Source organism: Lepidochelys olivacea (assembly GCF_965140295.1).
Source record: "Lepidochelys olivacea isolate rLepOli2 genome assembly, chromosome: 1".
Classification (NCBI taxonomy): Eukaryota; Metazoa; Chordata; order Testudines; family Cheloniidae; genus Lepidochelys; species Lepidochelys olivacea.
In genome coordinates, this window is record NC_140411.1 from 51,933,476 (window position 1) to 51,959,849 (window position 26,374).

At 39.8% G+C, this 26,374-nt stretch overlaps 1 protein-coding gene across 2 annotated transcripts in view; it reads left to right on the forward strand.

Moving 5' to 3' along the window:
* Positions 1-26,374, forward strand: part of NBEA (neurobeachin) — an 867,588-nt gene that overhangs the window by 262,305 nt on the left and 578,909 nt on the right. For both annotated transcript variants that reach the window (XM_084617023.1, XM_084617024.1), the window contains exons 11-13: positions 9,741-9,849; positions 20,441-20,593; positions 21,067-21,235. In XM_084617023.1, the coding sequence (XP_084473149.1) occupies positions 9,741-9,849; positions 20,441-20,593; positions 21,067-21,235 (431 nt within the window). The remainder of the gene's footprint in view (positions 1-9,740; positions 9,850-20,440; positions 20,594-21,066; positions 21,236-26,374) is intronic.

Below are 26,374 nucleotides of genomic sequence, written 5' to 3' on the forward strand. Positions count from 1 at the left end.
TTAGAATACATGGGAAATCAGACTTGCAGTTACTTGCAAGTTCAGCGGTATTTTTGAAAGAGTGGTTAACTGAAGAATGGTTAAACTAGTATTAAAGTAACACCAAACTTTTGACAGATAGAATGTGGAAAATCTTAAATTTTGTATTCATTTCAGTTGTAAGATAAATTTCCTATATTTCATTATATTTTTAGCAGCAAGTCCAGTGAGGTGATATAGTGGCAAATTGTCTGCTTCCTTTATAGTGACTTAAGCACCTTTCACTTGAATTGGGTATTTAAACAGAAATGATTTCCAAAAACAGTCTTGAAAATTCCTATATTCAATGTGTATATTTTCCAGTACATAGATATAAGTTAATCATTGGATTTTCCCTGAAATAACTATCCTCTATTTGTACCCCAGTGGTACTGATTTCCCCCCTGCTCCAATTCCTCCACGTTTTACCCAGATAGGGTAGTTGTGTACTTCCATAGGTGGAATACTCACTCATTGCTAATATAGATTTAATTATGTGCTTTTCACATGTTTAATTTTACTTTGTAGTTTGTAAATGCAGAAGTGAAAAATGCTTGGTTTGAAGTAACTGAAGGGAGTATGCATTTATCTGTGAACTTAATAGCATTGAAATAAACAAAATGACGCATTCTAGTTTTAAGAAGCTTTATATATGACAAAACCACTTTATATTCAATTTATTAAACTTGTTTTGTAGACTGTAAAATAATAAATTGCCCTGACTCTTCTGTTTGAAGCACTTAAGTGAGATTATAATGTGTATTTTAGAAAACCCTCTTTCACTCTGTGGTTTCCCTATTGAAAACACTAAATCCAGTTTAAAATGCACATAGCCGTTTATGGAGTTCGTGGAACTTTAATGAGAAAGTTATTTGCTCTACTTGAATAAGGCAATAAATTCCTTTTTTTAAAGATATTGACGTTCTTATTGAATCAGATTATTTAATTTCTAATCAGAATCTGGAACCCGTCACACTAAACACTATGCAAACATACTATACCAAGATGCAGTCCTTTTTCTGAATACCAAATAATAAAAAAGATACAAACAGATGACAGATTGCGGAAAGAGATGGAACAAAAATGATCAAGCTGGTGATTGTTACACACTGTAAATCCAATGATTATCTTTTTATTTTACTTTCTTATGGGATAGAGGTGGAACGAGGATTATGGTAGGATAGTGGAGTTAAAATAAACAAGGATGTAGGAAAATGAAAGAAAGGGGAGAAGGGACATTGAGGAGAAGGGGAAAGGTGCTAGGGGAGAAGGATGTGGAGGCATAGACATTAGGGAGACTAAGGCTTGCTGTGTGGAAGTATTGTGATGGAGAGGAGAGGATCCTTTAACTATATATTTTTTGTTAACTTTCCTTCTTTTCTATTTTGTAAAGTTTAGCTTTTTGCTATTTTTTCAAAATTTTAGAATTGATTTTTCTTAATTCAATTTTTAATCTTTGCCTATTTTCTGTTTAAACATAAATGTAATCATTACCTTGTCTGTCCTATGTAAATTTATAAAGAGAGATTATTACAATATGTTTTAACAAAATTGCATTCCAGTTCTTTCAAACAAAACAGTTAAGCTCCATCTTCATAAAAAGCAATTAGGCCAGAACATAAAATGTATTATCTCCCTGCAGAAAGTAAGTCCAAATGACTTTTGATGTCACAAGGTCAGTTGGTTTGTGAAGACCGGCTACTATTGCTGTCACCTCTCTCTCTGGGTGGGGGGCAAATTGGGTGACTCTTTCGTAAGTCGACCCCTAGAATAACTGTGATATCTCTTGCCTTTTATGTGGCTGGGAGGCCTGATGCTCCAAAATAAATATTTTAGGCTTCCAACCTTTTTTCCCTTTTATTTTCTCAAAGAATCAAAATCTGTTTAATGAATTCAAGTCTTCTGAAATGTGTTTTTCTAGATTTAAAGGGCTGTGTAAAGATTTATGGTCCCAACAAGGTGCCTACATTAAATTTTATTCTCTTTGACATGCTGATACCTTAATTTCCTCCAAAATGATAGATTTAGTATTTAAAAAAATTACTGTGTTGGGCAACCCCATGGCCTGCTGATATTCTTGCTGAGTTTGTTGTTATCCTATAGCTCTGTCTTGTTTGTTCCATTCCAGCAGGCCAAGTAATGAAATATCCAACAATCTTGCTGTCTAAACACTGTAGAGATTCTTGTACTTATCTGCTTGGAGAAGAGAGCAGCAGAACAACGTGATCTGCAGTCTACACTAAACTTAGTTGTTGGTCTAATTTTAGACCATCCATCCTTGTGTCCCTTTCAGAAGGGGGAACTTGGATGCTAACAATTTCTTCTTTTCCTCTTGCTTCCCAAAGATAGTAGTTTTTGTAGAAAATTCTGCAGCTTCAGTCAGAGATATTTATCTAACAACAAGAGAGGTATTATACCTACATGTGTTGTGGTACAGCTGCAGATCCTTTTGATAATGTATATTGGGATTACAATATCAGAGGATTAACATTGTTCAGCAGTGGTCTTATATTTGTGTCACTGTTGGTATTAATGCAGGTGTACTTCTCATCTCATCTGACATTAATATTGAATTTGACAGTGTATGAAGTGTAATCTTCTATGCTAACTCAATTCCTGTGCAAATCGTAGGTGACACATGCTAATTCAGATGATTTTTCTGGTTTTGCTGATAATGATTCAGTACATCTGGAGAAAAATCCTGAAAGAAGTAAGAGGATTTAAATTGTTTGGTAGACCAGATTAGAGTTAAAGCATTTAGAAGCAAAATAAGACTGGGACCCAATCTTTCATACACTTATTCTAGAAATGACAATACAGGATTACAGACTACATACTTTAGACAGAGGAAATCAAGAAGAATCAGAAAGATATCACATATGTAGGAAGTAAATACAATAACTAAAGCTGTTAACATTTTCAAAATACTGATTTTAGACAAAGTAGAGATTAAATTGTTTCAAAAAAATAAAATAAAATTCATCCCCTTTTTCAACCACCTCTAGTAATAGCATTTTTCTGTATTTTTAGCTCAGTCAGTCCAGATTGAAAGGATGTTGTCTGCCTCTTGAGAGAGAAGTGTGAATGAAAAAAAATGACAGCCTTGCATCCATGTTTCTGTTCTTTCTTTATCTCCACCTCTGAATAGTTTTCAGTGTCTGCCTTGCCTTCATCAATCAAATACCTTGCAGTATCAGTTTTCAGAGTAACAGCCGTGTTAGTCTGTATTCGCAAAAAGAAAAGGAGTACTTGTGGCACCTTAGAGACTAACCAATTTATTTGAGCATAAGCTTTCGTGAGCTACAGCTCATTTCATCGGATGCAGTTGATAGACTTCCACTCCATACGGCTAAATGCAGTGCCTTGCATAATGAAGGTTTCAGAGTAACAGCCGTGTTAGTCTGTATTCGCAAAAAGAAAAGGAAAAGCTTATGCTCAAATAAATTGGTTAGTCTCTAAGGTGCCACAAGTACTCCTTTTCTTTTTGCAGTATCAGTGATTTTTCTAGTCTTTTTGTGTTTGTTTTTTCTTTGTTCCTATCTTCAGTTTGAAGTTATATCTCATGTATTGGATAGCTGAATTTAGGCTCACAGGAAGAACAAAATGGGGAGGATTGAAGATAGTTTGCATGTCAAACTTTTACCATAGGTTTCTTTCTTTTAATCTGCTAGTTTACAGCAACACTGTTAAGAGCATACTTGTTCTGATCTGGGTAATATGTTCCGCTCATTGATGTGGTAATGGAAATAATGAGACACACACACGGCAGTATGATTAAATATGGAGGCCAGAACTTTATTTATAACTATTACCTTTCCTGGGGTAACCACCCCAAAGTACCTGACAGGGTTGTTCCATTGCATCAGAGCCCTTCATATTTTATGACTAATGTGTTTTAGAAGGCATGATTAAATCTGAACAAGTCTATTTAATTAGCTGAACAAAAGGATGCTTCCAGATATGCACAGCAGGATGACTTCAACTTTAGAGTCCTGATACAATTCTATTTTGCACTCTAAGTGGGTAATTTTCCCAACCTGCACTACAAACACAATCAACACAGTAAGTAAGGTCCAAATAAGACCTCTTCCTGTGGTTTGATCTTATTAACGAAGAAATGAACAATACGGTAATGAAGATCAGCTTAAACTGTCTCCCTCTGGCATGATTACTTCTAAAGTGATGAGTCACCAATTCAGTGAGTCAGCAAAACTCATTTAACCCTTTCCAAACAGCAATGACTCTTGTTGAAAAAGTGAGATGTTACAGGCTTCTACCGGTTTGTTACCTTCTTTATAATTATCCCCAAATCACAGACGTTCATCAATATTGTATTTGTCAGTGGATTGGAAAAGTTAACTCCAGGTAGTTTAGTAAATTTCTTTGTCAAAACTGAACACAGCTTTTAGGTGTAGGACTATATATATTTTTCCTTTGTATTTTCTCTCTTTATGTCTAGCAAATACTAGTGAATATATTAACTTTTGATACAATAGATCAGTTGGTGCTTTTGTGTCCTCTGGGTATTATGAAATGTGAATGGGATCAGTTTTTAATGAATCCTCTCTGAAGTTAATACAGAATGTTGCAGTTTTCCATCTTTCCACATCTCCTGCTCAATGTACATGTCACGCTGCTAGTGGAGACTGAGAGACCTTTGTAACAGCACTTCCTTCTGTTTCCATCAAACCTAACTTCGATAATTTTCTTACATCCAACTGCCTAAATTATGTACAGTCCCAGGGGACAGTTAGCTAACTTAAATGTGTGTAGGAAATGCTGGTGGGCAGGGGAAAAATAGAAGAATTTAGGCACAACATGACTTTTCTCTATTAAGGAATATTTTCTGTTTTGTCTCAATGGCACACCCTCTCAAGCTGTTATAGAATCAATGTCCATAGAATCTCTGAAAGCAACAGTGGCCAAAGTTTCTTTTAGCATCTTTGGTTGATTTGTGGACTTAAAACTCTCCCTCACTAATACAGACCGTGCCATGTTTATCCATTGCTTCATTATCTCTGCAATGTATTATTATTACAAACTTCCCCTCTACTTCCCTCCCCGCCCAGATTTCTATTGAAGCATTTGTTGTTTGAAATGAATAAACGATGTGTCTGTTAGGTGATTTGGTTTGTAAGAGACATAGTGATATTTCAGCCCATTTAGGAGCCAATTCTCCAATTAATCAAGTGTTTTGGATCCATAAAGCAATAATAAATTGCTCTCAAAGGGGGAAACAACATTCATTTTAGAGTTTATTAAAAAGAGTTGCCTATTGTTCATTGATTCTCTCAGTCTAGACCATACAGCTGGGATCTTCAAATGTTACAAATGAATTGTCTTTATACGTGAACATGTTTCGGAGTCTCTGACTAGGCAACTTGAAGGAACTATACAAGAAGCTATTTTGATTGAATTGCATGTCACAAGCAAGGTTATTGCTTTTTTTGTTTTTTAAGAATGAGCATTCTCACATTCTGGAATTATGAAGCCAATTATCCAAAATCTGTTCTTTTTATGACTGTAAGCTATCAAACTATCCATCGTCTGTTCAAAGGGTGGAATTGCTAAGTAGCTTTTCAGAAAAGATTTCAACAGAAAATGATTTACACACAATAGGGATTAATATTAAATCATGTTTCTGAATGAAGGAGATCAGTTTATAGAGAAGTTAGATAATTAATGTACTGACTTTGTAATGCATGTGCCAAAACAAATTATGTTGTGCCTAAATTATATAGGAAAAATAGCCAACAAGTGCAAGTATAAGGAATATTTTTGTCTCCCTGTTGAGCCCAAAAGTTATCCCCATAGCACATACATTTTCTGATAAATAGCTTTTAATCAGAAGGGTGAAGATTTCTTACCCTTCCAAGAGTACGCTCATTGGCAAATTTGTGAAAAAGAAGTTTGTAGTAGATTATTAATGTAACCAGTTCAGGTATTTATCATGATAAAGTACATATAATCCCTGAGAGACTATCATCTCCATTACTTGCTAATTCTAGAATAAGAGGTGTAGCATCATCCATTGAAAAGTGTGGCAATTTTGTGCTGTGGATTGAAAAGTACTGCTGGAAACATATTCTGATGTCCTGAGATCACCACATTTTTCATCAGAAATTACAGTATCTGTTTTCTTCTGTATTCGTTTACATGCATACTTGCCATTGTGTATATCCTATATTTTAGCTGTTGTGCAGGCAACCTGATGTGTTCTAGATGGGACATGGTATAGAGGAGATGTAGGAATGGGCTGAAGTATCCTTTATATTTGCCTTTGTATCTAAGGGAGTTGGAAATAGGCAAGAATGGAGAGAAATTTCATATGGCAGTGCACAGAATTTTGCAGGTTTAATGTGATCCCTGCAGCAATCCAGTGCATTTTGGTTACTGGTAAGTTTGTTAAATTCTGTTTGAAAAATCTTCATCTTGGAAGATGGCCTTCTAAACAATATTACTTCCATTATGTCAACAGTAACCATTTTTAAAGCTTCTTTAGGGGCCTAATCCTCTGATGAGATGATCCTTACCTTCTCGAACAAGACCCTTAGAATTTAGTGTCAGAGAGAGTGATTACTTGTTTGTTCTAGTACTATCTATATGCTTGGTTGGGAAGTCCGTCTCAATAGATGTTAAAGTGGAACTTACGGGTTGGGGGGGGGCAGGGTTTGAAAGGAAGTAACTTTCAGATTTGTGTAATTGTTAGATTCTTCAGGTGGGCAGATTAAACTTTCTGTAGTGTAAAACATACATGTTAAATAATGTACAGTGTATAAAAGAGGAGAGGCCTGTCTCCGTCCTCTTTTCTTTTTAATTAATATTTTGTACAGGAGCTCTTATTTAATGTAGTCTCTCTCTTTCTCAAGCCAATGACTAATAGGTGTATGCAAGACTTCCACAACAAACTCAGGCCAAGCATGTAATTTTTCTGTCCTTTCCTTTAATCATTTCATTTCTATGCTGTATGTGTAATGGCAGTTTAAAAGCAAGTATTTGTGAAGTGACTTTACAGATCTTTCTTATATCATTTGAGATGTTAGGCACCCCTTAATAGCTCTGTGTTCTGTTTAGTAATATACATAAACCATTTTTTCTCTAGTTATGTTTAACTGTGAGGCTAAATGTAGTCAATTCTGTTGTGTCTTATACAGTATTTCCCCCAAATTTCTTGATGGTTATATCTTTAGGTGAATGTGAGATGGCTCTGTTTAACCTCTAATTTCTCTGGTACTTGTCATTTTCATTATTTTAGGTTTACAGGGGCCCATTAACATGTTCTCTCTCAAAGATTTGATTATACTGTATATGGTACTAATGGCTTTCCCCTATAAAATACCATATCTATTTATTGTGGTGGTTGTGGTATATATTTATATTACGGTAATGCTGAGAGGCCTCATATGAGACTACGGCCCCATTGTTCTAATGACAGTATGAATATACAGTAAGAATAAGTCTTTATCAGTGAGCTTACAGTCAATATAGACAAGACAAACAAATGGTTAGAGGAAAAGAGAAGTGAAGTAACTTTGCCCAGGATCACATAGTAGGTCACTGGCAGAACTGGGAAAAACCCAAGTATTCTGAATCACAGTTTAGCCCCATATGAAATAGTCCATCAACCATTATAATTTCTTATAATAATTTCTAATTTTTATATCAATCCTATTCATGATTATAATTCTAGGACCTAATCTCACAATGATTTATGCTTTTCCTTAACTTTGCACACATAGTGAGCAATCCTGTTGAAGTAAAGGGGACTATTCACAGTGCATGGTATTAAGTACAGTATAAAATCTATGCAGGATTGGTATATTAGGTTGTGAATAGGTTAAAAAATTATATTTCTAACTGTAGGTCAATCTGAAATGTTGTATATGTCATTTTTATGCAAAACACATTTTGCCTCACCTGAGCTTCTAGAGAGTAAAGTTGTTCGTTATAGATATACTTAATAAAATACAGTGCTTTTCTATCAGGATAAAATATAAAGCTGATAAATTTAACCTGATTTGAAATGAATGACAGTTATGATAGACTGATTTCATTACAAGATTTTGTAATCGGACATTGTCTGTGTTCTTTACTCCTGACAATTCGTAGAGAATAGTGTGTGTGGTTTTATACTGATTATTGTGACCATACAATAATAAAGCAAGACAAGACACTATATCCTGTTCACAGCATACATTCTGACTACACTGTGTACTTTCATCTCAGCGCTGCTCCCCAGAAATACTGCTTCCTGTTTCCCTCATCATGTTGATAATTTTTTTGGTGCTAACCAGGATTACCTGGTCTCAAAATGTATTCAGAAATAAAAAGTTGTGTTTGAGGAGGAGTAGAACCTTTGGCTGGTTAGTTTCTTTAAGTAACATTTAAATTTGAAAAGTGTAGGGTTGATATTTTCTTTAATTCATTCTTCCAGAGTTGCTAGTACACAAATTAATTTTCCAGGGAGAATTCTTGTAACAAACTAAATATATGGAGACAAATAGATATTTTTCCTGTATTTTTTTTTGTTACTTTCTTTTTAAGGCCCCTACCTTTGATACACTACAGTTCATTCGCAACCATCCTACAGCTCTCTGGCTTATTTAAAAAATCATCCTGTGAAAAAAATGTGCTCCTCTTTTTAATCTCTGCCATGAGTTCCTATTTTCCCCCTTCTTTGTACTTCTGAGCAATAGGTGAATGCATTTCTTTCCCTTCCTCTGACCCCACCTCATTAATGCATTTCTTTTCCTTGCTATGTTGCTCTGACCCAGCTTTGTTAATTGATTTTTCTTCCTCTCAATTAATTGGTTTCTCATAAATCCCTCTGTCTATCACCCCGGGTCCTCACAATATATATTTTCACCTTTTTTTGGCAAGTCTGTCTTCTATATTCTCTCCCATCTTTTCTTCTGTTCCTTCAAATAGTAGACTTTTGTGACCACTTTTTTTTGTCTCTCTGTCCCAGCTAAGCACCTCATTCACAGAGAGGGGCTGAGCACTACTGGCCTGGAGGCTGGTTTCCTTGATTTTCCTGGACTGGTCTCTTCTTTACACTTCTCCCAACAGGTGAAACTGATCTTTAGCCTATACTAAGGTGCAAATTGAACCCTGTTGTGTGGCCAGATATTGATGTCTGGACTCTGTCCTCAGGGTTGTTGGGGAGGAAATATGAAGGAAACACTCAACACCACTGCTCCATTGTGCTCTGTTCTGGATAGTATTGCCTGCGTGAATACATATCATCTTTAGTAGTACCATAGAGACTGGAATGGTGTATAGCGGCCACAAGTTTGGTCTGAAATTTACAAGATTTCTCTTGATTTTAAAGTTTAAAAGATTGCTGAGACAACCCCCTGTCTACACCAATCTAGCTCTGTCAGCTAGATCTTACTCATCAGTTCCTGCCTCATCCAACTGCCCAAGACTTTGTTAGCAAGTTCTGGAAGTGGGTGTTTAAAACCTGAGGCAGTCCTGGCCAAAGTAGGAGATACATAGATGATCACCACTCCCAGTTGGAATATGATCGAAAAGTAATGTAATATGTGAATAATTGACTAAAAACTATTCAGCATAAAGTGTGAAATTTCTCATCTCATACTTTATTTTTAAGTTCACTTTAAGCCTGTTTCTTCTCACTTAATAACTGATGACTAGTGAAAACACAAAAGATTGCTTTTAGAACATTTTAAATCTGATTAATGCCTGTACTTTACATGCAGTGCCACCCTTTTGGCTTTTCTGGTCGAACTTCTTAAGAGTTCAGTAGCCATGCAAGAACAAATGCTGGGTGGAAAAGGCTTTTTAGTCATTGGCTACCTCCTTGAAAAGGTAAGTCTTACTAATATTATTCTTAGTATTAATACTATCATTCTGAAAATCTAGCTGACTATTTTCAGTCCTGTATTTTTGTGGTACTAGCCTTTTAGTTCCCTGTGTTAGTAAGTATCTAGGAAGTTCTGTAATTTGACTATTTTATATGCTGTTTACAGGATGCTTTTCTTCTTTTCCGGCCTGGTAGTTCACGTCCTATACTAATGTTTAGAGATCCCTTTTCTCTTTCCTCATATTTATTAGTAACTTCCCTTTAAGCTTAGATAAGTCTTACCCCTCAAACCCTGTGTAAAACTGGAAAGCCAAGTTTAAACATAGTGGGCACTCTTTAAAAGTTCCTCCAGTTGTTTATTTTTCTAATTCCATTTTATTTATACATACAATCCACATTAAAAGGAGTAACTATCTCCTCTTCTCGGCATCCCTGAAAATTCCTTAAATATACAGTTTTGAATAGACAAATGCTGTAATGTCCCTTCAATCATTAATTAACAAAACAACAATAATAAAGAATGGGCTACCATCAAGAGCAGTCTCCTTCCAAAGTCTTCCCATTCCTTCATATCTAGGAAAAACAAATGAGTCTTGCATCATGTCCTGAAGTTCACTAAGCTTGGGTTATTTATGATTGGATGAGGAGTGAATCTGAAACCTGAGGAGTTCTTGTCAAATGAGCTTCACCAGCTTCCTCCTTGACTCAGGAAGGAATGGACATTCTCTACCAGTATGGACCTAGTACTTGTCTACAAGTAGTTGCCAACCAAGAAGAACATATCATCCAAACCCATGCTGTTGGAACAAATGATCCCAACACCTCCAAGCAGAGATGTAACATTTTTTTCCCTCCAGAACGTACCTTGCTCCCATGGTGTCAGATAGTTCAGACCAAATTCTTGCAATTTAGTCCACAGAGTAATTTCCCCCATAATGGAAATATTTGTACCAGCAGTCAAGTGGAGACAGTTTAGAGTAGCCAAGGTGTTCACCACTTGAAACAAAATCGCTGACAGTTAGTAGATGCTGTCATGGAGCAAAATAAATGGAAACATTCTTTCCTTGTACTGCCAAAGCACAAGACTTTAAAAACACCTTAATGAGCCCTAGTCTTGGAACCACTAGCATTGTAGTCACCCTACTGCCTATTCCAGTTACTGTAAACTTAGGTGACCTATGATGAAGGTGTGAAAGAGGAAACTTAGGAAAATTCATTGACAGTTGGGGACAAAATGTGCTATAAAATTCCCTCAAATCATAAATGTGGGTCTCTTAATATAACAGTATTTTCACATTAAGCCTCCTGAAAATTTACTGGTTCCATTGGTTTCTGAGGGTGGACCATCAAAAATGGCTTATCACCTCAGGAGAAGTGAGTTCCAACGTGAAATTCAAAGAAGGCAATGACTGATCTATAAGGGTATAATTTCCACCTTCTTTTCCATTCTGAGCATGAGATCAAGTTTGACCAGCTGCATGAGTTGAGCTGACAAACATCTGCAATAGTGCTATCAGTGCCAGGATGGCCACATACACACTTTATTTTAGATAGGATAACTTTTTTTTTTTAAGACTGACTACAAATCCTCATGTTTCAGGGCATCTGCAAATCACTAAGTGATTAAGTTTATGAAAGCGGCAAAGAGTCCTGTGGCACCTTATAGACTAACAGACATATTGGAGCATAAGCTTTCGTGGGTAAATACCTACTTCGTCGGACTCTTTGCCACTTTTACAGATCCAGACTAACACAGCTACCCCTCTGATACTTAAGTTTATGAACAAACTTCTCTTAAGAGCATTTTATTCATAATTCAGTTGCTTTCCTTGCCAGATGGCTTCTGTACTGTAGAAGGCTGTGCAAGGTTACTAAAACACTGGGAAGCCTCTGGAAGAATGATAAAACTCAATTTGTTTAGTCCCTTTGGAAGTTACTTTTATTTTAAGTATGATGATCTAGGCCTACAAGAGTGCAATAGGTTTCTGAAAGCGTTTAAAGGATATTCCAAAACACACAAGACACAGGGTGAATTGGGTCCCTCTTCTGGAACACTCAGAGAATTAATAAGGTTTGTTGCTCCTTTAAAGAGACAAAAGCACAACAGCTTATTGTCTCAACTGGAGTTAACAATCATTTCAATTAAAAACAAAACAAGTTCATTAACAAAAGTGAGAGGTTTTAAGTGAGTTCAAGTACAAGGGATAAAGACAAAATGGTTACAAGCAAATAAAAGTAAAATGAGCTTTCTAGTGGCTATGCATTGTAGCTCAAAAAGCTACAGCCTTGGTTCAAGGCAGATTTTGCACCAATCTTTTTCTTTCCAGCCATGGCTGACTTTCTCTGTTAGGACCGTCCACAGAAGTATGAGGTGCTGGTTTCCTTTGTCTTCCTAGGTGAAAGATCTTAGCCTAAGCAGATTTCTCACCTATATTCAGTTCCCAGAGAGGTTATTCTCCTTGGCTGAAGGACTTATCTTTCTCAGCGTGCAAGAGCTCTTGCCCCTTGTGTCTGTTCAGCGTTGGATGCCAAGATAGCTGCTTCTTTCTCCTTATATTTTCCCAAACTCACTTTTGTCCTCAGACTCAGTATGACCTCATGCTGTTCTTCCCTTTCTGTGGACTTCCCAACCCCCTGCTGATTTGTATGTAAATAAGGGGCTTCCATTGTTTTGATTCCACAGTACTACCTTCCCTCCTGACTGGGGGAGAACCTGTTTCTCCCTGTGTTTGGTCACAGAGTTTAAACCATAATATCAAATATCCATATTTTCTCATATAGTGTTAATACATACATGCCACAATAATATTAATTACCAGGGTATCATTAGCTTTCAGAAAAGACCTGACTTGATGGACTTTTATAATACAGTAACATTTTATATGATCAGTTGAGTCAACTACTTATCATTCAGTGTTCAGACCCTGCTTCTATATAGTCCAGTAAACCATTGAAATATATTCTCAGATAAAGTTCCTTTGCCTGTTCTAGAAAGAGAACATGTGGTCTGGTAAAGATTTCATGCTGGTTCCTCCTCTGCTGGTGATAGATGAGTCATTACCTCCTCCCCTTGTTAGATTGATGGCTTTGTTTACCTTTTATGTAAATACATCACCTTTGTCTCTGCCTGACAACCAGGCCAGTCAAACAAACAAACACCACATGCCTTTGCTAAGGCAGACTGTGCTTATGCATTGCTTGCCAAACAAATGTTAAGAACATAATTCTAGCACATACCCATAACTCTTTGCACACGTCACATAAGAATGGACATGCTGGCTCAGACCAAAGGTCCATCTAGCCCAGTATCCTGTCTTCCAACAGTGGCCAATGCAGGGGCCCCAAAGGGAATGAACAGAACAGGCAGTGATCAAGTGATCCATCCCCTGTCGCCCATTCCCAGCTTCTGGCAAACAGAGGCTAAGAATGTACATATGTACATCATAAAAGGATATTAATGAATAGTGAGTTATTAGTTTTGCAGTGATATATTACATGGCATCTTTTGGGTACGTATCATTACAACAGTGTGTTAGATGTAGTGAGTATGTCAGGCTTGACCAGAGGTGCTAACACAGAATAGTGAATCACCAATGGGCCTCTGTGCCACACCTACATCTAGCTAACCTCAACCCTATTTCCTTATCTAATCAAACCCTTAGGAATATTTGGCTTCTTTAATAAATCCATGTGTGGGTATTTTTTGTTTTGAAAACCTTACTGTAAAAGCTCTCGTGAACATTTCAATGGGGAAATAGTGGAGGCAGTTATAGTCTCATTTCTATCATTTTCTTAACCTTTGTCTAATATGAATTTAGTAAGTATATTTTCACTTTCTGGTTCATTTATAAAATTATTAAAATACACATTTAATTTCATAATCATTTGGAAATGCTTCATTCTTCCCTTACTTGTAAATCAGAAGGCCTTGCCATGGTTCAGGTCTAAATGTGCCTTATAGGACAGCGAGTCCCTACCCTTCTCCCCCCATTCACTTCTCGGGTGCCAGATCCGACGTAACAAATGATGGTGAACAAGCCTCACCATGAGACTAAGAAGCATGGCCATGGGCATAAGGGCAGGTGCCCATCCAGGAATGCCCACAAATGCTACATCGCCTTCCCGAACTGTCATGTGTGTACCCAGCTGCCCCAGCTCCTAAGCTGCTCTGGATGAAGTGTAAAGAGAAGCACAAACAGGACCCGCTGGTAAAATGCCAGCTCTGATCCCTGCACTGCCGGTGTCATCTACGTCAGCTGGACCCTTGGCATTGTTTTGTGAGGCCCCTTGCAGTCCTAACCACATGGCCCCACTGTTGTCTGCTAAGGAGCTGCTTCTCGCTTACCCAGGCTCCCCCCTGCTTTTAAGACCACCAGACTCCTTTGTCCTACCTTCTCCAGGGGATGAACCCTTACTGCTTGTACCAGAGCCCCCAACGGTACTGATGGCTCCACCATTCTCAGCACCATCCTTCAAGTCTGAAGGTTTCTTGGAACCAGACCCCTCTTCTCTTCATTCCCCCCCCCCCCCCCCCCGCTCAAAATCCAGACTCAGGACTCACCCCTTGGCTTATGACCCTTCTGCAGAGCAGTGGTATGCAGCCCTCTGGTGCCTGGCGACTCTTACTGTTGGCTCGATTGCCACCCTGCCACTCGTACTAGACCCGCCCCGCTCCGTACATGGCTTCCTACCACTTGCCCCATTGGTGTATGTGGAGGAGGAAGGAGAGGAGGAACTGGTACCGCTGGTTCCCACGATGCCTCTTCCTCCCCTGAAGAGGCGATCATCCCAAATTCCCTCTCCTCACCTGATGACCACTGCCAGTACCAAGAGCTTTTACAGTGTATGGCAATGGACCTTACACTCCCATTGGAGAAGGTCCAGGACACCCGACACCAATTGCTGGATATCCTGTAACCCCACAGACTGGCAAGAACTGCTCTCCCCATCAACAATGCTACCTTGCATCTGACTCAAATGGTGTGGCACACTCCTGCTTCCTGTGCCTCCACCCCTAAACGGGCTGAGAGATGGTACTTTGTCCTTTCCAAGGGTGTAGAGTTTCTCTTCAGCCACCCTCCCCCAAACTCCCTCATGGTCCATGCCATTGTGGAGTGAGGCTGACAGCACCCTCAAAAATAAACCTCCCTCACTGCCAGACAAAGCAGCTAAAAAGTTGGACCTGCTCGGCCACAAGACCTACTCCTCCGCGTGCCTCCAGTTCAGGATTGCTAATTACCAGGCTGTCCTGGCAAAATATGATTTCAAGAACTATACTAAATTAGCAGAGTTTAAAGATTTCCACCCTCTGGACTGATAGCAGCAATTCCAGGCGCTCCTTGATGCGAACCACCTGGTCGCCGAGGTGGGTCTTCAGGCTGCCATGGACGCGACTGCCATGGCCTCCTGCTCACTTGCTACTGGAGTGGTGTTGCAGAAGGACTCCTGGCTGCAATACTCTGGCTTCCCCAAAGAGGTCCAGATCACGACAGAGGACCTGCCATTTGCCCAAAAGCTCTTCAGCAAAAAAGACTGAAGAATCCTTGCACTCACTCAAGGACTCCTGCATCACACTCTGGTCCCTGGGAGTTTATACTCCGGCTCTAAGATGTAGACAGCAACTGTACTGTCCTTGCATGCAGGCCCCCTATTCATATGGTCACTGTCAGCAGGAAGCACCATGTCGCCAACAGTGATTCCAGAGACAATGCTACCCAGCCTCCACCACAGTCACCTTCTCAGATCCACCCCCACCCCCAGCAGCTGGCCAAGCACCAATTTTGATATTTATGTCACAATCTGTGACCCCCTCTCTACTCGTCCTGTGCTGCACCATTCTGCACCTCAGAGAGCTCAACAACTTTGTTCAAAAATCCGTGTTCTGTATGGTGACACGCTAGTCGATTTATCCCATCCCCTTCCCCTACAAAGCCTGGTTTATGGATCTCTACATGAAAGATGCCTATTTCCACATCGATATTCACCCAGCCTATCGAAAGTTTCTGATTCCAAGTTGAGCCCAGCCACTACCAGTTTGGGGTGCTGCCTTTTGGCATAGCAGCGGCTCCATGAATCTTCACCAAAGTGTTCTCTGTCATAGTTGCATGCATGCACCATTTTGGCTAATCCATCTTCCCTTACCTGGATGACTGGCTCCTTGTTGAGTGCTTCCACCAGACCCTCTTCTCCGCCATCCATGCCCTCCATGCTCTCCTTGCGTCTCTTGTCATTTGTATCAACATGGAGAAATCAGTTCTTATATGTACCCAGACCATTGCTTTCATTGGAGCATGACTGTACTCTGTTGCCGCACAAGCCTTCCTGCCGATGGACCACTTTGCCCCCTCATGACCCTAATCACAGATCTTCACCACAAGCCCCAGGTCACATTCTGCTACTCTCTCTTATGGCCACATGGCAGCGTGTACCCTTAGTGACACCACACTTACCTTCACATGTGTTGCCTGCAACTCTGGCTCCTCTCCATCTACCAACCAAACACAGAGCAGCTAGACAACAAAGTCCTGATCTCACAGCTGGTATTGACATCCTTCACCTGGTGGACTGACCCTTCAAAGTCCTGATAGGTGTGCACTTCACCCCTCCCACACCACGAGACATAACAGATGCCTCTCTTGCAGGTTGGGGAGCTCACCTGGACTGTCACATGGCACAGGGAGTGTGGATGCCTCAAGAGGCCAAGATGCACATAAATGTCCTATAGTTGAGGGCTGTCCGCCTTGCCTGCCTTGCATTCCTCCCCCTCGTCCAAACAAAGCTCATCCAATTACTCTCCAACAACACTGCAGCAGTGATTTACGTCAGCAAACAGGGAGGTGCCAGGTCTTTGTTCAGAGTCCATTCACCTATGGACCTGGTGCATCAAACACCAGGTCATGCTGTAAGCCACATACCACCCAGGCACCCAAACTCCCTCATGGACACGTTCAGCAGAATGTGCTATATGAGCCACGGATCGGAATTGCACAACACCACATTCCAATTCCTCTTCCATGAGTGGGGCATCTCATGTTGGGACCTTTTTTGCCACTTGTGAGAACCACAAATTTCCACTCTATTGCTCCAGAGGGGTGGTGGGAGATGACTCACAGGGCGACACCCATCTCCTTCCCCTCCTCCTGCAAGTCCTCTGCAAGATTCATCAGGATCAAGCAAGGGTGATACTCGTAGCCCCATTTTGGCCATGCCAGTGCTGGTTCATGGACCTCCTGAACCTGTCTGCCCGCATACTGCTCTGCCTCCCCACACAGCTGGATCTCCTCATTTCAAGACCAGGGCCAGCTCCGGCATCCCAGTCCCAGCCCTCTTCACCTCACAGCTTTGTTTTTTGAATGGAGCTCAAGCTCTGGCAAGATCTGCTCCATCCCAGTGCATTGTATCCTTACCCAAAGCAGAAGAACATCCACCATAGCCTGCTAGCAAGTGAAATCAAAGTGCTTCACCTTCCGGGCACACCACCAGCAATACCCACTCACGACAATATCCGTACCTATTGTCTTGGACTGCCTTTTCTTGAACTCAATATTTTGGGTCTAGCCCTCAGCTCCAGATGAATCCACCTGGTGGCATTCAGTGCATTCCTTCACCCAATGGATGGCATTTCTGTGTTTACACGCCTTACCACAGTCTGTACCCTAAAGGGCCTGCTACACACCTTCCCATCAGTACAAAAACTCACACTCCTGTGGGACCTTAATTTTGTTCTCACCGCTCTCAGAAAACCACCCTTTGAACTCCTGGTGATGTCCTTCCTTTTACATTTCTTCATGAAAGTAATTTTCTTAGTGACCATTATCTTGGCTAGATAGGTTAGTGAACTAGTGGCCATGATGGCTGAGCCCCCATATACCATATTCCACAAAGACGAAAGTGTCCTTCCATCTACACCCTAAATTACTTTAGAAGGTGGTGCCCGAGTTCCACCTCAATCAGTGTACACACCTCCCAGTTTTCTACCCCAAACCCTACGCCTCAACTGCGGACAGACTCCTCCACTCCCTTGATGTCTTCAACAAACCGTTGACTTCCGATCGTCGTCATAACTCTTTGTTAGCAATTGCCAAATGATGCAAGGACCATACCCTCTCCTTGCAACTCATTTCAAAATGGGTCTCTAGGTGCGTCCAGGAATGCTACACGTTCAGCAACATGAGGCGACCTTATGTCATCACGGCGCACTCTACCCAGGCTCAAGCAGCCATGTCACCCGTGCCCATTTTCACCTCACATTACACCATCGCCCATGCAGCAGCAGCAGTGGACGCAGCAATAGGGCAAGCTGTATTGCACTCAGCACTTTCACCCACATCCTCGCACTCACCCTCCACACTGATCACTGCTCGCCACTCACCCACATTTGGAATCCATATAGGGACCATCATTTGAAGGAGAAGAGGAGGTTACTTACCTGTAACTGGAGGTTCTTCGAGATGTGTGGTCCCTATTTGGATTCCAATATCTGCCCTCCTTCTCCTCTGCTTCAGACCGGAATGCTCAGCAGTAAGAGGGGCAATGGAGGGGCATCAACCCACATGGCCTATTATAACCTTGGATGAAAGCATGAGGTGATGCATGACGCATGCAGGTTTATGGACCCTGCTATGAAACCTTCCGGCACATGGCGCACATGTGCACCCACATTTAGGATTCAAATAGGGATCACACATCTTGAAGAACTTCCAGTTACAGGTAAGTAACCTCCTTTTTTACTTCCCTGGTAAATGTTCCTGTCAAACTTGCAGCTATAGGAGAAGAACTATTATTATTGATTTCTCATCTAGCCTCACTATTCTTATTGTAGATTTCTCTCCACTTACATGCATATGACTGCATAGAATAGAGAGGTGAATGGAGAGAGATTCTTTTCTGACTTGCGCATCAAATGAACTCTTATCTATGTGTCAGTTGCAAAATGTTTTTACTGGTGGTGATGCGTTATTCCCACTCTCCCTACCCCCTGATTTGTGATCAAGATGTTGACCCTTGCCTCCAGTTGGCCCATGCATGATGCTAGCCCCCATAGCCCACTTGTTAAATTTTCAAACACCTTTATGCTTCCTCCCATTCTGCCCCTCATACTTCCGAGGAGCTCCCCAAAAACCTGCACAAAGCTACCTGATTATCTACATTAAAAACTCTAATTTGCCATAATGCCTACAAAATAATAGACAACCGTTAGGCTGCTGGTGTGCTGTGGCCACTGCCTATCATCAATATTGTCTGATTGTTTCCTTTATACTCCCGTGTCTGTCCCTGTGTCTCTCTGTCTGTTATCTTCTGTCTTATACTTAGATTGTAAGCTATTTTGGGCAGGGGCCATCTTTTTGTTTTGTGTTCATACAGTGTCTAGCACAATGGAGTCATGGTCCATGACTAGGCCTCCTAAGGTGTGTTTACACAACATTTTGAAGCAAGCCTCCAATACTGAGTTGATAGACTGGGGCTAGTGGGCTTGTGCCAGCACTCTTAAACATAGTTAGAGCTTTGAAATTGCAGCTCAGGCTCTGAAGCCCACCCCACTCTCAAGTCTTTAGAGGCGAGCTCCGGAGCCTTACTCCATAATGCTGTGTAGACATACCTCTAGGTGCTACAATAATACAATACAAATGAAGAAGAAAGAACCTATCTTAAGTCTCAGATCTCAGGCTGAGTTGCAGCATTAACAATTGAAAAAAATATTTTACTTGTTAACTGAGAAAATCTGGTATATTCCTTAATAGTACATAGAGCATTAAAAATAACTGATACCCTTATGATGGCATTGTGTTGCTGCTCAACACTATTGGTTTCTCTTGTTTACTAAAACAAACAAAAACATGTAAAATGGATCTACATGTCATAACACTTCAAGTGAGAAAATTGCACTTCATCCATGATTTTACACTGTATGCTATGAAACTGAAGGCTTCTTTAAATAAAAAGATAGTAAGAAAAAAGTCAAAACTCAAACTAGTCTATAGGTTTAAAAACAAAAACCTGCTTTCTCAGTTTTTTATTTGTGTATTGAGACACCCACTGACTTGAAAAAAAAATGTTCCACCATAAAATATTTAAATAGTTCACAGCACTGAAGAAATGCTGAAGACTTCAAAGGAATTAACAAGGCACAACACTGCAAAGAGTGGAAGACTGACTATGATATGGAGGAAAATAAAATGGAGAAAACAGGAAAAAAAATAATCTTAGCTGCAGATATTTGAGCATAGTTTCAAAGCAAATATTGAAGTTAATAAGATTCAAACACCTTATCAGTAAGCAAAAAGGAGCATTTAAATATTGACCATTACTGAGATGAATTATTCGTGAACACAGTATTCATCTTTTGAACTGGGAGACTGTATGGACCAAAAAGTAGTTTTCTTCTCTGTGAGAGAGACCAATAATATGAGTTATGGGAATGTATATGTATTTGTCTGATTTTATTCTTGTCTTTAAGAATAAGAATGTAGCATTTTTACTCATGTTTAGTAAATACTGCCTCAGTTAAAATCTTATTCAATCTTCCAGCCGTACTCTAAAAGAAGAAAGTGTATTAAGACCGAGTTTACATGTTTTCCGATTTTTTTCTTTGTTCAGTCATCTAGAGTTCATATAACCAGGGCAGTTCTGGAGCAATTTCTGTCTTTTGCAAAATATCTGGATGGATTGTCACATGGAGCACCTTTACTGAAGCAATTGTGTGATCACATCCTTTTTAATCCTGCTATTTGGATACATACCCCTGCAAAGGTATGTATACAGGGTAAATGTGTTGTTGCTTCTTGTACTGTAAAGTGACATACACGTTTTCGTTTACCTATGGTAATTAATGCAGTTTACTTTTTTTAATGCAGTATTAAATATTTGTAATTGTAAACCAGAGGCAAAAAATCCTGTAATTTGCAGTTTTATATCTAACATGTATACTGAGTTTTTAATTGTTCATCTTTTTTGTGTTAAGAAATATGATTATTCATCCCCAATAGTAATCAACCTGCAGGTTTTTTCATGCATTATGCTTTAAGATGGTAGGAATGAAAACAAAATGCAATACAGCTTTAAAATCAGAAAAATCATACTTTTAAGTAGCCAAAATGTGAGCCATGTGGGGGAGGGAAACACTCATTAGATAATAATTTTTTATTCACTTACTGTTAACGTCTCTATTTAATGTGAAAATAAAATTTAACTTTATATTTGTGGGCTCTAATTTTATTCTTCAGGTGCAGCTTTCACTGTATACCTATTTGTCTGCTGAATTTATTGGCACTGCTACTATCTACACCACCATACGCAGAGTAGGAACAGTACTACAGCTAATGCACACACTGAAATACTACTACTGGGTAGTTAATCCTGCTGATAGCAGTGGCATTACTCCTAAAGGGCTAGGTAAGTACAATACAGTACAATTCAATTTTATAACAAACTGATTATTCAACTTTCTCATAATGAACTACAGTAACGGCAATGGAAACGTGAACGCTTGTGTAGCCGGTAGAGAAGGAGTTAGATGAAAGTTGTTAATAGGTGCCAATGTGTGAAACTGGTTTACAGCTTAAATACTATATAAATACTTACTTTTATGAAATATTAAAGGATGTTTTATTGAAGGATATTATTATTTATGCATCTCTTTTTGGGTACTTTTGAAAATAATCAATTTTAGGTGTCTTCATAGATATCTGTGCTACATTAAAAAAGAATTCAGAAATTTTTGATTTTCTGATTTTTATTAACCTGTCATCCTTCACATGCTATAATTCTGTAGTTCTATATTTCTGTAATACCTGTCTTCTGATTTGCTGCAGTTTGTAATAATTTTACAGTACTCTCAGAAAAAGCATTTTACATTGTGCCTGTCTTATAGGCAAAAGAAAACTTCACTGCACAAGATTTGCCTTTTGCGTAGTGATGGACTACTGTCATAGGTGACCCTTAAAACTGTGCGGACAGCTCTGAGTTTTGTCTCTGAGACCTCTAATACTGTATTTTAAACTCAGTAATATTTTCCCTCTACTCTTATCAAAATAAAGAGATTAATTTAACAGCATTTAGTTACATTCAGGTATTTAGCTCAGTAAGTAATTAAATGCAGAAACCACAATAATATATAAGAGGCTAAACTACATCTATAGTATATGTGCATAAACAGAACATCAGATCCTGGTTTTACATACTGCAGTACTCCTGTTGCATTTAATGGACTACTCTCGTGTAAAGCAAATTTTTGGCTCAAAGTCTCTGAGAGCCACTGGAAACTTACTAATATTCTCTCATCTTTCCTATCCTGCTGACAAACTGAAAACTTAAGGGAAATTTATTATTTATTTTCTGTGCTATAATAGTATCACAGTTTGAGAATACACAAATTAAGGAAGAATGTGAATAGTTTGGAATAACCATAAATTGTCAGGGAGCTGTTGGCTTAATAAGTTTTTTCTATTTCTTATGTTTATGAATAATCATACAAATGCAGTGATAGAGCATCTCAGAGAGAGATATCCCCACTTGAGAAGTGAGGAGGCAGAGGATATCAAAAGGAGTCACTACCAGAGCTGGGATTACACCTCAGGATTTCCTTGTTCCCAGCCTTATGCTCATTCCGCTACATGATGCTTAACTTTCTTTCTATGATAAAATTATAAAAAACCGCAAATGACTTTTGTGTGCTTACATTTTCCATTAAAGTGAATGAGCAGTCTATATTATATTAAATTATGAAAACTACCTCTGGTAACTGGTGATTAAGTACAGAAATAGCTTTTCTATAGATACCCACCTCAGTGGATTCCCACTGTTGTCTTGCTTCCAGCATAAGAGCAAGTGGTAACTTCAGTAACTTTACAGTTTGGAAACTTTGATGCACCCATAGAGGTGCCTCTTGCGTGTCTCAGTCAGGTTTCTTAGGATGTAGAACCTTGGTAGTACCAGAGGGGCAGAGGCTGCAGAGTATGCTAGGTTCAGGAATTATTGCCATAGATCATCTTACTCTGTTCTGAGCCTGGTGAGATGACTGTGTGGTAAAACCAACCAACCAATCAAACCTCAAACTGATCTTTGTCTACACTACAGATTCCAATGTTGCTTTTAGTGGAACACCATTCATTGGGGGTGCTAGATTCAAAAAATCATAGTGTCTATAAGGCCTAAACTACGGTCTGAAAATGTGTCAAATTAATTCAGGGCTTTAAATTTGATATCAAGGGTTTTTTTCCCCTTCAGAAAATCCACCTCATACTCACCTGACAACTTGTTGTTGACCTATTCTTCATAATGTACCTAACTTTTTTTCAATCTGCTTCAAATTGCAGATGCTGTCAGGGGGTTTTCAGAATATGCCAGTCAAGCTCAGATAATACGCAGTTGCTTTCAGTCTGTAGATTTCTTAGCAATGTAGAGTTCAAAGCTACAGGATACTTTACAAATACTGAAGTACTGTTGAGTGCTACAGTATGTGCTATCAGGCATTATATTTCCATTGGCATCAAGGAGCTAATAAACCTCAGCCTTTCCAAAGCAAGTAATGAGAGATAATTGGATGCAAATTAGTTGAAGCCTTTAAAGCCTGTCTGCTAATGAATATGTTGAAAGTTTTATAAGAAACCTTAGAAGTGTAAGTATACCTAATTTTCAGTTTAAATTAAAAAAAGATAGTGTCATGCTTCAAATAGCTTATGAAACACTGAAAAGGAATGCAAGAATTTCTAAATTTTCGATTTTATTTACAGTTTTAAAAACTGCTTAACTGATCACAATTTGAAAAAAATATAGAAATACTTATATGAATCTCATAAGTTTTTTGTATTTGAATTGCTTCAGTCCATATTGGCTATTCCATTCATCCAGTCCTTTCAAGGCATTGTGTTAAAGTTAACAAATGCTTTAATAATTATTTTAATTATTTTTTTTAAAAATCATTCCTTTTGGTCTGTAGTGTTGGATTTATGTCTCAGAGGAATACTTACAGTAAAGGCAGAAGATAATTCCTATAACAACAGTTCTTGAATTGTAGAATTCTATTTGTTTCTCTCATACTTCTCTGACTCACCAAATTTTAATCAAAGTGTATTTTAGTGTATCGTGTAAAGCAAATATGTACTCACTGGCTATTATACAGTTATTTAAAAATTTAAAATGAGAGAACGTAGCTCACCTTCTTTAAAAAATATTCCATATTCTTCCTGTGTTAAAAGCTCAGCATTCAGTATTACCCCTTTGTGATTAACAGCTAAGTACAGTACATTAAGTTTGTATAGTTACATTAACTTTTTCATGAATAACATAGGCATACTTTTTTCACTTAGTCTATTTATACAGAACACCAGTACCTGACAACCTCAGCACTGATGACTGCAGCACTGACCACTTTGGCACAGACCCCAAGACACCCTCTTACTCCTGGGGGAATTCTGTGTTACTGCGCAATGCAGAGTTTGGCAGAAATTAATGTTGTGTACGCAGAATTTCCTTTTCCCCACAGAAATGGGCTGCAGTGCTGATTGCTGCCACCAGGGGCTGCTGGATCTGGCAGAGCCCAGCTCACACACAGAAGACACTGCTGGGGGAGGAGGAGCTAGAGGGTTCCTGGCAGCTGCAATTCCCCGCACGCTCTGAGGGAAGGAGATGACAGCGTGCAGGAAACTCTACACAACCGTGGAAACAAGCATCAGGCCGTTTCTCCCTGTGGATCCCTGGGCTCTGAGGGGTACCAGGGTGGTGTCTGGACTAGGGATAGACCTGTGGCTGGGGGGAGGAGGCGCAGGTATCTGGGCTAGGGGTGCCCCCCACAGCTGGGCTCTGGGAAGGAGGGGGTGCGCGTATCTGAGCTGTTGAGGCAGGCTCTGCAGCTGGGCTGTTTTGGACATGAACTTTGTGCAGACTCCAGGTTACTCCTCCTTTCCCTCCAGAGACAGAAATTGTATCTAAAGGGTATTCTGGAAGCAACCTGTGCCAGGCTCTGATGCATGACATGCAGTAAATGGGCCATCCAAAATCTGGCCAATACCAAGATTATATAGTACCATGGCTGTACTGGCTTTATTGGGATCAACCTTCCTGAAGGTCCCAGAGTGGAGCCCCACTGCATGTCTTGGAAAAAAAGTAGGAATTCCTGTTCAGTGCCTGCATTGATAAGCAGGGCACCTTCTCTGGAATTAGAGAATTCTCCCTTTGAGGGAGCAGAGGTGGCTTGGGAGACCCTCCAAGTGCCTTCCCAACCTAAGGAATCCTCCTCTTTTTGAGGTTCTGCAGGGATGGGACTGGAACCCAGGTTTGCAAGGTGTGGGATGGCTGACACCTCTATTCACTAGCTGGCAGCCATAGTAGAGGCCGCATGTACTACCACATAGACCCTGTGTAATTAAATCCCATAAATACTGCTTCCGAAGGCTGAACTGACAGCCTCCCTTGTGTCTGCTGATTGATTCAGGCACCCTATTTAAGCCTGAGAAGAGTACTAGGAAGTGTCAGTGCAACAAGGTGGACTCTCTGCCAGCTGTAGTGATGAACCTGCCTCTCAGTTTGCTCTTAAGCTCCTGATCCTGACCCGTGGCTCTGACTCCTAGTTCCAGCTCTTAGTTCCTGACCTCCAGCTGTGTCCTGCAGCACTGTTCCTGACCTCTGACCACCACTGCTCCTATCCGTAGATCTGAATTCCCAAGCTGCAGTCATGACATTCTTCCCCAGACGAGGTGGTCACTGTGGCCCTAATGCCAGCTGTTGATGATTTTTGGACCTCCCAAGAACTGCTCTGGGGGATAGCTGAAACCTTGGAAATTTAGATGGTAATCCAGGAGAACACACACAAGCCATTCAATAACTTCAGCTCCTCTATGTCCACAAGCATTGCCTTTCCAATTAATGAGGGGTCTGTGGCACACCCTGCCATTACTTCCATCAACTTCAAACTGAGTGGAAAAGAGATACCAAGTTCCATCAAAGGGTTTGACATTTCTATGCACATCCAATGCTGGGATCACTTGACTTTTCTGCTGTCCAAGAAAAGACCAAATCCACCGAGGGAACAGCAAAGTATGAGGACCCCAAGAAAATGGACCTGTTCATTCAAAGACTTACTTGTTAGCCTCCTTTCAATTCCATATTATAAAGTACAAGGACCTGTTCATGAAGTAAAAGTTTTAATGTGGGAAATAGTGACCCCCGTCCTTTCTACGTTCCATCAGCAGTACATGGAGGAACCAAGAGACGCTTTTAAGGAGGGGTACATGGTAGCCAAAACAGTGCTACAAGTAGCAGTGGATGATTCCAATATGGTTGTTTGATCCAGGGTCATATCCTTCCTGCAATGGTCTGAAATAAATCCAGGAAACAACATAAAATCTGTCCTTCAAAGGCATGGATCGATTCAGCTCCTTAATAGAAGAAGCACTCCATTCTCTCAAGGGTTGAAGTGTAAGGCTGAGATCTCTGGATATTTAAACTTCAGCACTTTAGCATAAACCCTTCTGGTACCAGCCTCCTCGAACAACATCTTATTCCCACAATTGCTAATTGGAATACCTGCCCAGA